General features: G+C 38.7%; 1 protein-coding gene and 1 long non-coding RNA gene across 4 annotated transcripts in view; one reads left to right on the plus strand and one right to left on the minus strand.

Annotated features, from left to right (window-relative positions):
• The window catches only part of SPINK5 (serine peptidase inhibitor Kazal type 5), a 75,326-nt gene that overhangs the window by 28,979 nt on the left and 33,450 nt on the right, over positions 1–12,897 (plus strand). For all 3 annotated transcript variants that reach the window (XM_035014417.1, XM_035014415.1, XM_035014416.1), the window contains 7 exons: positions 2,948–3,075; positions 4,607–4,694; positions 6,555–6,682; positions 7,932–8,013; positions 9,375–9,502; positions 11,228–11,309; positions 11,640–11,767. In XM_035014417.1, coding sequence (XP_034870308.1) covers positions 2,948–3,075; positions 4,607–4,694; positions 6,555–6,682; positions 7,932–8,013; positions 9,375–9,502; positions 11,228–11,309; positions 11,640–11,767 — 764 coding nt within the window. The remainder of the gene's footprint in view (positions 1–2,947; positions 3,076–4,606; positions 4,695–6,554; positions 6,683–7,931; positions 8,014–9,374; positions 9,503–11,227; positions 11,310–11,639; positions 11,768–12,897) is intronic.
• Positions 1–12,897, minus strand: part of LOC118016787 — a 35,000-nt gene that overhangs the window by 2,927 nt on the left and 19,176 nt on the right. The window contains exon 2 of the long non-coding RNA XR_004680908.1: positions 9,718–9,994. This is a non-coding gene — a long non-coding RNA (uncharacterized LOC118016787). The remainder of the gene's footprint in view (positions 1–9,717; positions 9,995–12,897) is intronic.

Consider the following 12,897-nt stretch of genomic DNA (forward strand, 5'->3'; position numbering starts at 1 on the left):
ATCAAACAAATATTGACGTGGTGGTTTTTAAAGTACCCTTAAAATTAAGTTTTTTCAAATTATTATACGATTTGTTTAGTATGAAAAATTGTTCCTTTTAGTAATTGAATAAACATTGTAGGTCATACAGCTTGGATTCCCTAAATCACCAAGGTTATTAAACCCTACTTTCATTCTAAGTGATAGCAGTTACTTTGCTAAATGACTAGCTTTTTGTTGAGAAGTCAGAACAACTTAGTTTTACCCATAGTTTTGTTATGCTCTGGCTGTGTGAAACTGACCAAGTCATCTCTTCTCTCTGGGCCTCAATTTCTTTGTCCCGAATTAAGGAGGTTGGATAAAGGACCTCATTTTTACCTTCTTGTTGGAATGTGATTCCACACCCTATACCCTGTAGTACTAATACAGTGTCAAGGCCTCTTTTAAGGAAACAGGCTTGAACAATGGAAACTTGATCAAGGCAAAAGGGCCCACAGTGAATACTGAATACAGTATTCACTGGCTGAATACAAACAGGCCCATCAAGCGACCACCTCAAAATATCCATCAGCCCTAACTAACCAATGGGCTACTTACACCCAGACATAGGTACCAAAAAAGGAAAATACCATACATTCCCAGACCTCCTCTCCTTCCCCCTTTAAATACAGCCTTCGCCCACTGCCTCGTGGCAGACAGTCTTTACTTTGCTATCCTTCCCGGCCTTTTTTGCAGTGTATCCAACAAACTTTTATCTCTTTTGTTCTGCCTGGGTGAATTCTTTCACTACTCGTGCCACCAGCCCCCACTCCATCCGGACGCCCTACATTTGGGGGGCCCCATCCAATTGGGAGAGACAGCACAACAAGCATACTATTTTTGTGGATGATGGGCATATGTTTTCCTAAGGATAGACACAAGTCTAGTTTTTGGTAGTCAAGGACTAAACTTCTACTTCATGATGCTATCCAATCAAGCACATTTCCCACCCTAAATAGGGTGTTCAACAGAGTTTCAATGAAGGAACATGTTCTCAGTAATTTGTTCAATACTAACTGAGATTTGAAAAGCAGTTCTTTTGGTTGTTAAATTTCAGTCAAAACCTTTGGGTCATCTTGTAATATTGAGCATTTTATTACTCCATAAACATGGACAGTTCTTTTCCATTATCTATCATCAGGTCTTGTTTATTTTTCCCTCTTTTCCTCTGTGGCTGGGGTCATTGTTTTGGCGGGGTCACTGGACGTGACTGTGTTGAATGCGACTGCTTTATGGTGATGGCTCAATATCTGCCCCATAATTAACCCGTCAGTGGGTTGCTCACAAAAGCATTTCTTCAGAATCTCCTCAGATGAATCACAACTTATAAACTGAAATTATCATTGTTTCTTTTATGGGAACCACTGAACAGTAATTTTCTTACCATGCTATGATTATCAGGGGATTGGCTTCCGTGTCTTTATTCCTGGATTGTTACAACCAGGAAGTTTGGAGCATACCCACTGCTCCTCCAAAAACAAATGCCTTCTTATTAGGAGTCAATTAGGATTCTTTTTTAAAGTGTCCTAATGAAATATGAGTTACATTTTAAACATTGAGAATATTACATCTAGAAAAGGCCCTAAAGAGCATTATTCCAAAAACTTCATTGTGTAGTTGGTGAGATAGAGGTGTCTACGGTAATGGGTGTTTGCTGTGATCTCCCAGGGAGTTAGAAGCATAGTCTAGCTGCTCAGGTCTTCCCACTTCAAACCATACTCTTTATGCTCATGTTTTCTTGGCTGAAATGGAAGATGAAGGTCACATTGTTGAAAAAGGCTCAGAGAAGCATTTTTTTATAGGTTGTGTTTTGTAAGTTATGCAGTAATATATGCCATTACCAAACATGTTTATTGACATAGAGTTTCCTAAATTTACAGTAATTTGGGGTAGATAGAGATATAAATATAGCTATAAATATGAAGTTTAGTCTTCACTTCAGATAGTAGAATTTTCCAAACACAGAGAAAAATCCGAAAGTACTAAACCAAAGCATTGGGAAATCTGGATACAAACCTTTCTTGGGTTATTTGGGGAAGTCACAGCCTTTGAAATTGAAATTGAAATTTTAGTCTTGGCGTTTTACCTATCTCCAGTGGGGAGTGAAGGAAAATTAGATTCACTCTCTGTGCTTTCCACCTACTATATTAGAAATGGACATCCATAAATGAGGCAGAGCACATAAAAGTGAACAACAGTAAAGGCCACAGAGTCACAGAGAGGACAATGGATGCCACCTTATTCATTTTCCTTGCAAACCAAACCAGATTGTTCTTGATTTGATCCATATTAAATAGTGTTTAAGCATCTCATCTTACAGATTCTCTAGTCTGCTTGTTGGCAATTTTTTTCTTTTGTCCTGGCAGCTGCATTTTGTTATGTCTATCTTGGAATTCGTTGAAAGATCTTTTATTTTTTGCAATCTTTTTTTCATAGACTTGAAAGTTAATAAGAGCTATCTAGTTTTATGAGATATTTGCTCAGCCTTATTTTTTATAAGGCTCTTTTACCTTTTTTTAAAGATTTATTTATTTATTTTAGAGAGAGAGTGCGTGTGCAAGTGGGGGGAGGGGGAGAGAGAGAGAGAGAAGCAGACTCCCCGCTGAGTGCAGACCCCCCCCCCCAAGGGGGACTTGATCTCAAGACCCTGAGATCATGACCAGAGCCAAACCAGGAGTTGGCCACTTAACTGACTAAGCCACCCAGGTGCCCCATCGCTCTTTTATCTTTTAATAAATATACCACATAGTAGATACAGGTATGTAGTAATTTCATAACATAATTACTATTTCTCATTAATCCTCATTAATATGTTATATGTTTACCAACACCTTCTAGACCTGATATTCTTTGGCTATAAATCCATGATATGTATTTTCTATGTTAAAGAGTAGAGATGTGCTAAATGTAATTACTTACCTTTTTGCAGGATTTTTGTAAAGAATATGAAACCCAAGTGAGGAATGGAAGACTTTATTGTACACGGGAGAGTGACCCAATTCGTGGCCCTGATGGCAGGATGCATGGCAACAAATGTGCCCTGTGTGCTGAAATTTTGTGAGTACAGGTGTGGGTTCTTTGGAGGTATGGGACAGGTAAAGTGGAGATTGATGGGAATGGTAAGAATAATGTTGAGGTGCTGCTTTGTTGTTGAAAATTTTTGAGCAGTTTTCTGTCCTCTACAAACCATGATATCACCTAGTAAGTAGATCCTAATGATGTATGTCTGTTTCTGAGTACAAATGGATTCTATTTTCCAGTTAGAGGACTGGATTACAAAACACTTCTTAATATTTCCTCCCACCACCTTTGTAATCCTTTTTACAAGATAGTCATAATACAGAATGAGGGTAAAAGCAAGTATCAAGACTTAGACTGTTTCCTTCAGTAATTATCCCATTGTGACAAAACAGATGTTGTCTCCCACAAAAACTTCATGTTTATACGTGACTTGGATTAACTTTATCTTTTCATCTCGGGCATCTGACCTGGGGGGGGGGAAGCACAAATCCCACAACATGTAAATTACAGCATTTACGAAGATGTCTCAGACCAGGTCTTGTCACTCTTTCAGATCCTTGAACTCTTGAAGCTCTCCCCTTTATGCTGTCCTGCTGCCAGTTTGTCTCAATCTTGGCCAGCTAGTGTCTCTTCTTCTGTGGATCACATTTCAAGATTACCCTTTTTGGATAAGACCTCCTGAAATTCTTAATTGAAATCAGTCTTTATAACTCTTAATAATTTTATTTCATAGCAATCATCACAGCTGGTAATTATTGCTATGACTATTTGTTGACTGGGTTCTAAGTTCCAAGAACACAGTGTATGTGTCTGTCTTATATATATAGCACCAGGCCAGCGCTTGACAAAGAATAGTTACTAGCCAAATGTTGAATGAATGTATGAATGAAGATCCCTGCTCTCAAGAAGCTTAAAGTTAAATAGCAGAAATAAGCCATGGACGCACACACACACACAAACACGTTGCAAGACAGAGTAAGAACTATCCCGTAAGAGAATATTCAGCTATGAAAATACAATGACGGATATACAGTTCATTTCCACTTTGAGGTCTGGACTGTCTTCTTAAAGAAGGCAGAATTTAAGCTGAGAAGATTTAAAAGAAGGCAAGATGACAAAAACAGTCATTGCTGTGGAAGGAAATGTTATACATGAAGGCAAAATAAAAGGGATTCTTTGGAGAAAGAGTGAAGATTTCCATCTAATAAGGAGCCTTAAGATGATTGGAAAATGTTTGCTCTAGAACTCATAAACACATAGCTGTTTTTCCACCTGCACCTAAATGACTTATTTTTTTAAAGATTTTATTTATTTATTTGAAAGAGAGTGAGAGAGAAAGCACAAGCAGAGGGGGAGGGGCAGAGGGAAAGGGAGAAGCTGACTCCCTGCTAGGCAGAGAAGGGAGCCCCACGTGGGGCTCGATCCCAGGACCCTAGGATCATGACCTGAGCTGAAGGCAGACGCTTACCAACTGGGCCACCCAGGAGTCCCCTAAATGACTATTTTATAACATGAGGATTTGAAGCATCTGTATTCATGTATTCATTTTGGGGTTTTTTTTCTCCAGCAAACAGCGTTTTTCAGAAGAAAAAAATAAAGCACATGAAAACCTAAGGAAGACTGAAGAAAAAGTCAAAGTTAAGAGAGAAATTGAGGTGATGATTAGTTTGATCAATTTAGTTATGACTTCTGTGGGTTGTGTGTGCATTTTACTCTACAATGCTTTTTCGATATTGGTTCGTTTTTCCTTCATTACTGATGGATTTTCTGGAAAGCAGTTTATAGTTACTATTTCATAAGATTTAGAAGAATAATTACAACATTACAATTTTTAGCGCTATTTGGAGAAAATTAATCAAGTCATATTAGTAGAATAGTTCCTAAACAAAGGTAATATATCAAAGCATCATCTGAATTCAAAGTTTAATATGTGTGGTAGCTGTTTTGGAGGTCTTCTAGGTATCATTTTAATACTCTCCCTTTAAAATCGTACCACATTCTACTTTCCACACATCTCTTAACTAGTCATTTGTGTTTTTTTTTTCTCCTGCTACCAACTTAGCTCATACTTCTCATAGATTTCCTTTGTGTTGATGCGTTAGCATCCTGCCTGGCCTCTGTGCTTCTCGCCAACAGCTTTCTCAGGCCTCAAGATTCAATTCATCTTCCACACTGTTTGAGTGGGAAATATTTCCATGACTCAGTGGCCTTAGGAAAAGCCAACATTTGAGGGTATCCTAGAGGCTATTTGGACCATTTCACTCCTATGTAACTTATTTTTAACAGTGAGTGTTCGCCCACCTTCTGTAGTGTGGAGTTCACAGTTTCATAAAGCAGCTGACTTCATGTAATTCCATCGTAATGTCTAAGCCTCACTTTCAACTGATGTCTTCTCTTCAATCCTTTAATTTTATTTCTGAAATCAAAACAATCCTTTTATCTTTCATTTCCTGTTTTATTCCTTCCTCTTTGTCCTCCTTGTTCTCTTTCCTTCCTTCCCTCCACCCTTCCTTTCTTCCTCCCTCCCTTCCTTTCCTTATTTTCTCCTATAGTTTCTCAAACTTCAGTCTCCAGTCACTCAAATCCCCACATATCTGGCTGGCTGGGTGGTCTTTCTAAAACAGATTTGCTTATGTTCTTCTCTTCTATAAATATTTATCATTTTCCAATTTCCTAAGAATAAAGTCCAAATTCCCTTCTAGGTTCAGTGATCTAGTTTTGACTTAATCTTCAAGGTCTCCTTTTTGACCCCTTCCCAAACCTTCCTCTCTTTATCCAGCTAATTCTTCCTGACAATAATAGATGATCTCAAGATAACATGGTCTTTTATGTCCCTCTGTCTTTGCATATAAGTTGTAATACCTCCTGGAGGACCTTTTTGCCATATTGTTTACCTGGACACATCCTAAGGATAGAGACCTCAGCTATAAACTCTTCTCTGTACTTCCATAAATCATTCTTCCCTTTGTGCTTGTACAAATTTAACTCAGACCTGTGTCATATCTCTCAGCTTTTTATATTGCAATTCCTTATCCTGTCCACTTGAGTGATAAAAGAGCTAAATCACATTTATAGTCATATCCCCTTAATACATTTGCTGAATACTTAAATGGGTAACTATTACATGGAGAGAAATATCACAAAATTTTGGGATGATCCTAAATCCTATAAGTTTTATTTTTTATCCTTAGTTCCTTTTCTTTGATATCTTTAATTAACAGCATCTAAAATGTATAAACAGAGGGCGCCGTGGGTGGCTCAGTTGGTTAAGCACCCGACTCTTGATTTTGGCTCAGGTCCTGATCTCAGGGTCGTGAGATCGAGCCCTGCGTTGGGCCCCACACTCAGCATGGAGTCTGCTTGAGATTCTCTCTCTCTCCCTCTGCTCTTCCCCTCCCAACTCACTCTCGTACTCTCTCTGTCTCTCTCAAATAAATAAATAAAATCTTTTAAAAAATAAAATGAATAAACAGAATAGATAACTATATCTAAACTGTCTCATTTTCATTATTTAGAAACTCTGCAGTGAATATCAGGATCGTGCAAAGAATGGAATACTTTTCTGTACCAGAGAAAATGACCCTGTTCGTGGTCCAGATGGGAAAATGCATGGAAACTTGTGTTCCATGTGTCAAGCCTTCTAGTGAGTATGGAATGTCAGAGTGTCTAAAGAATGCCAAAGAGAAAGGACCTTACAGAGAGTCTAATAGAACTAGCTACTTCCATAAGTGGGGAAACTGGGGCTCAAAATAGGGAAGGGAGTTGAATAAGTTGAATACTTACATTGAGAATGTTAGCAAGAGAGCTGGCAGAAGGACCTAGAGCTATTTACTCCAATATGTCTGCTTCCTTGACACTCATTCTCTTACCACTGGAACATCCTGACAGCCTTGAGCTTGTGCAAATATCACATTGTCCATACTGCTGAAGCTTCATATATGAATCTGTGGTACAAGTTTATAGGCATCTCATCTTCCAAAGAGGTTAGGGCCCAAAGTAAGCACTTAATGCAGATATTGATTATTAGAGTTAATGTTGCCCATCAAATAATCATGAACACTTACAAAATTAAATATTACTTTATATAATGTGACATTTCTCAATAAGTTAGAATTGACAGTTTGCTTTCAAAATTTGGAACTACTCCCAGTTTATTTGATTGAACTCAGATTAAGTAGTTGATTTACATTTTGAATCTATGGTCTTTTGTTTTGATTGATAGCCTTGTGTGGTTGAAATAGCATCAGTTAACCATACATACCATGCAATTCTATTGTGCAAAGCAAATATAGGCTCATTTGGTTTATCAATGTATGGAAATTATTGGCCTTTTTCCACCTGCACTCTATTTTGTCTTTAGATAACGCAGCCATGAGTAAGCAATACATTTAAGGTGAATTAATAAAGCTAGGGTGTCCATGATGTGATAGACTATAGACTTGAGAGAAGGGACCTTGGTTAATTGTAGTCCTGTCCTAAAAGCATAGCCAAAGCCCTCTCTGCCTCAGACAAGGGAACCAGTCAGTGTGCTTTGTAAAGGCCACTTTCAGTCTCCAGGTATAACATTACAAGGGTACTAGTTTTGATATCTCCTTGATGGACATTGATGGTATTTCTTTTCTGATCACAGGCAAGAAAGGTATTTTATAGAAAGCAAGCTTTCCAGATCCACAATCACTGTCTTTCTTTCAATGTTAAGCAAAAAGTATAAAGAAGTTATGGTATCTTACCATACTGGAGGCTGTTTTGTTGCTTCTCATCGGTATGTAGTGATAAAAGGACAAAATTGCTCTTTCTAAGGAGGCAGGACAGATTAGCAATGCAAGAATGTGGACAAATAATTGCCTGTACTTGGTCCAATGGATTCTTCTCATTTTTTTTCTCTCATTTAGCCAAGCAGAAGCTAAAGAAAAGAAAATGGCTGAAGCAGAAGCAAGAAATAAAAGAGAATCTGAAAAAACACCCTTATGTGGAGTGAGTGGAATCCACCCATTGAGTCCTACTTGGCATTCTAACTTGAACATGTTTCAGAGTCTAAAGGGTGGAATATTTTCCAGTAAAAAAATTGCCAGGAAATTCTAACCCTTTAATCTGGAGATGACACTGAGATGAATCCTATGGGAACTTGATCAATGCTTGCTGCTTCCAAGACTAACCCTGTGGAGTAAAAATTATTTGAAGTCTGAAAAAACTGGGTTCTAGCACTGGTTTCATCACTTACAGACTGTGTTAGCTTTTGCAAACCACTTCCCATATATTCCCATATTTTTCTACATATGAATCTTTGAAATTTCACATTTGAATTGGGATAAAAATACCTTCATTCTGCACACAGAAAGCCTGCTTTTTAGCTCTGAAATGTTACAATATTTGTTTCCATAGCCTTCTATAAGTTGTTACTGCTTATTGTTTAGAAAATGAAAGTCTTCTACTTTTCCCGCTAGGTTCTATTCTTTCCGTTATCCAACTATGCTCCCTAACAGAGCTAGAGTAAAGCTTCACAATATTAATCAGATTGCAATACCGTTCTGCTTAAAAGCCACAAATGGCTCATCATAAACTATAGGATATAATTCAATCTCCTTATCTCCCTTCTTATTTGGCTTACCTTCATTCAGAAATTTATGTTCTGCTATATGCCCGTGTGGTTTCCTACTTTATTTCCCAACTTAATGGTCTCGTATGCATATTCCCCAATCCCCTTCTTATCCATGAAAATGCTGTTTACTCTTCAGTCTCACTCAAATTATTCTTGTTATGTGACATCTTCCCTGGTTTTCACAGTCAGATCTCATGGTCCCAACCTCTATGTTCTCAGATTTTCTTGTACCTGTATGTTTGCACTTATTTTATTCCTCCAAAAATTTTTTTAAGATTTTGTTTATTTGTGAGAGAGAGGGAGAGCACAGGAGAGAGAGCATGAGCAGGTGGAGGGGCAGAGGGAGAGGGAGAAGCAGGCTTCCCACTGAGCTGGGAGCCTGACCTGGGGCTCCATCCCAGAACCCTGGGACCATGACCTGAGCTGAAGGCACACCCTTAATCGACTGAGCCACCCAGGCTCCCCTGCCCTTATTTCAGTGTGTTTAGATTATAGTGGAGTTTACTTGTCCACCTCTTTTCTTATATTGTGACATCCCATTATGTCTTATTTGTTCCCATCTCTTAGCAAATGGTGAGTTCTGTTTGTTGAATTAAATTTTACATTTGAGAGAAACACAACTAAAGTCCTGGTGTCAAAGAAGCATAACATTAGTTTCTGCCAATGTTGATGTTCCAATCTTCTGCTTGGAATAGGAACAAAATGTATCCCTAGCTTGCTTTCTCTATCCTGGCAGGAGCTGTGCAGTGAATACCTCAAGCTTGTGAGGAATGGAAAACTCCCCCGCACGCGAGAGAACGACCCCATCCAGGGCCCCGATGGGAAAATGTATGGCAACACCTGCTCCATGTGTGAGGTGTTCTTGTGAGTAGCGCTGCACCTGGGGAAATGAGGGAGCGTTTTGTCCTTTCTGCTTCATTTTGTATTTTTTTAATTTTAACTTTGTTATATTTTATTTCTTAAGTTGTGTTTAATTCTTGTCAATGGCATTTTTGCACAATGTCATAATTATCCAAGAATAATTCCTGCTCTGTCCTGAGAGAGGGGCAGTGAGGTCCACAAGTAGCTGCTTCTCTTACCCTTCTCATGCAGTCTGGCTTGGTCTCTGAGGCACCGTGGGTACTTCAGCCTCGTCCCCGTGTTCTAGGATTCTCTCAGTCATGTCATGACTAGAGGTTGGTTGTTCTGGTGAGGGGAAGGGAAGTTAGGAACCACCTATGTTGCCATCATGGTGACATTACTCCTAACGAACTCCAAAGAATCATTCTTGCTTATCAATCACTGGTTGAGTTCCTGTGGAAGTGTACAGGATGTGAAACAAGGATCTTACCCTTGCAGAGAGGGCTGTGAAGTCACCTGAAATCACACAACACATCACAAAGCAAACATATAAATATGCAAAACGGTACATTAGTTCATACACAGGACCTGGGGGAATGACTTAGAATAGGAATGATGAGTATCTGGTGGAGTGAACCCCTCCCATGTGTCTCGTGGACACAGGTTGAACAGCTGTGGCAAAGCCTACTCTACGTCCCTAACCCCACACTTTCTCCTTCATGGTGATCAGCACTTTGCTTCGTAGCACAAAACACAGTTAGTAGGGGTAGATTGATATGTGTGACTCTATGTTCACCGTCTCTCTCTTCTACTAGACAGTTGTTGTTGTTATGGAAGGGATTCTAGAAAATGTGAGCAGTGAGTTCAGATTAACTTTCTGCTTCATTTCTGTGTTCCATTATGAGAGGACCACTTCAGCAGGAAAGCAAAAGCACGTTTAGGATAAAAACCATGTAAGGCTTGGTACATTTAGCAAAGGGGGAGTCATGGTCTTGAGATATCCAAGTAGCTTTTGTTTTATCAATACTAGTTCCTGGTTGTCTCTGTGGATGAAAGTGGAAACAATGAGTGAAAGCTCTGGAAGGGGTCTGGCTCAATGCCAGGAGCAACTTCCTAACAGTCTGAGGACTTCAAGGGTAGAATGACCTATGTGGGGTTTCAAGGATGATACAATGTAGAGAATTTACTAGCGGATTAGAGCAAAACTGGACAGTAATCAGACATACTGAGTATTAGAAGTCATGAGTAGTGGAAGATCAAAAAACTTCCTCTGGATTAGGATTTAAATCTGTAGTGTACATTTGTTAGTTCTGTGTCCTTGGGAAAGTGATCCATTCTGTCAGTTTTCTCATTTGTAAATGGGGTTATAATAGTAGTTTTGTAACATGCAGTTGGGAAGATTTCATGGAATAAGCCCCAGGTCAGGCACATAGTAAGAATTTAGTTAAGGTGTTCTTTTTTTGGTTTTTTTTGTTTTTTTGTTTTTTTAAAGAGAGAGAGTGAGCACAAGCAGGGGAGGAAGGTGGTGAGGAGCAGAGGGAGAGGGAGCAGGGAGCCCAATGTAGGGCTCGATCCCAGGACCCTAGGATCATGACCTGAGCTGAAGGCAGATGTTTAACTGACTGAGCCAACCAGGCACCCCAGAATTTAATAAGTATTAACTGTCATAATTAAATTATTTTTGAGGTCACTTTCAACCTGGACATTCTATGATCCTTACTGATCTCCTTTTTAATCATTCTTTTTTAGCCAAACAGAGGAAGAAGAAAAGAAAAAGAAGGAAAGTGAGTCAAGAAATAAGAGAGAATCTGAGAACACAGCTCCCTTTGAGGTGAGGGGAACTTCTCCAAAAGTCAGAGGCATGTGGCCCTGGGGTCCATAGATGGCATTCAGGAAACTCCTAAATCCCCTGAAACTGTAGGAAATATTTGTACAGTTTGTTTATATGTGAGCACATACCCATGTGCATATGTGACTATTTCTAGGTTGAGGTTGTGCAACTTTTATCATTTAAAAATAGTCATGTCTTCCCAGTTAAGAACTATTCTAAAATAAGCCAATTACTGATCCCCACTTAAGAAAAAAGTCTAAACTTCAGCTATTTTTCCAGTCTGACCCAACCTGTGTTCAAAACCTCAAACTTCCTTCCTCAATTTCACAGGAATTATGCAGTGACTACCGCAAATTAAGGAAGAATGGCCAGCTTCTCTGCACTCGAGAGAATGACCCCATCAAGGGCCCGGATGGGAAAATGCATGGCAACACCTGCTCCATGTGTGAGGCCTTCTTGTAAGTAGAGCTCAGGACTTTAGAAGGAGTGGGAGAAGGAACTGAGGGAAGTTTTCAAACAATGGCAAATAATGCATTTTCCTCTTCAGGACAATGGTCATTTTTGGGTGTCACACTTAAATGAATTAAATGAATTAAAATTTAAAAAAAAAAACCCACACACAAGAAAACACAAAACCAAAAAGCAAGTGGAGAGCTTTCAGATGATGATTATTGTGATCTAAAGAGAGCCATAATTTTTTTTTGGAGTTCTTTTAACTATCTTTTATTCAGAGAAGAGATTACTCTATGATAACCATATGAATTGCTCTTAGTTTTCTGAAGGATTATCAGCTAAAATAAGAAATGGCTGAGATTACATATAAAATATCATTATGGTGCATGGAAAATTTTAGGGGAAAGGTCTTTTTTTGTTTTGTTTTAGTTTACTACCTTTCTTCTTACTTACTCTGTGTGACCTAATGGAGTAGAATTAAATGGATGAGAGCTTTAGGGACATAGAATGGGCCACCCAGGCGCCCATTCCTTAAGGCTTTTGATCTTATTCCCAAGGGATACTCCAGTTGATTTTCTATATACTCAGAATCTCTGAAAGGTTTCAGTCATTCAGTCTTCCCTGGTGGAGAGCATTTCAACCCTGAAGATTTGTCCTTTAGTGTTTGGGCATGGAAGCACTAAAAACCAAATCATCATAACCAACATTTATTGAATGCATGTAATTGTCATATACTTGCTAAAAGCTTTGCTACTTAATCCCACTTAATCTTCACAATAAACATATGAAGTGGGTCTTTCTTGTATTATCACAAGTTATAGATGACAACATAAAGGCCCAGAGAAGTTGGGAATGATAGAAATATCAGTGCAGGGGAAAAAAATGAAGAAAATTATGTTTTCCACTGTATGCTGTAGACATAGTATAATCATTTAACAATGCCATTATAACTTCTGGCGATTAATTATATTTGCCTGAAGTTAGGCTTGTTTCTGTCTGTTTTTCTTTACCTTGACATTCATCTTTCAGTGACAAGGAAGTAATTCTGCCACCTAGTGGTCAGCTGTGCTACTTCCTCTGATAAAGTTCCCAGTATGGAAAGAAAATGCTTCTTAAAATTTTTGGTCAACGTAGA

The sequence above is a fragment of the Mirounga leonina genome, unplaced genomic scaffold, assembly GCF_011800145.1.
Source record: "Mirounga leonina isolate KUSES-001 unplaced genomic scaffold, KU_Mleo_1.0 Mir_168, whole genome shotgun sequence".
NCBI lineage: Eukaryota > Metazoa > Chordata > Mammalia > Carnivora > Phocidae > Mirounga > Mirounga leonina.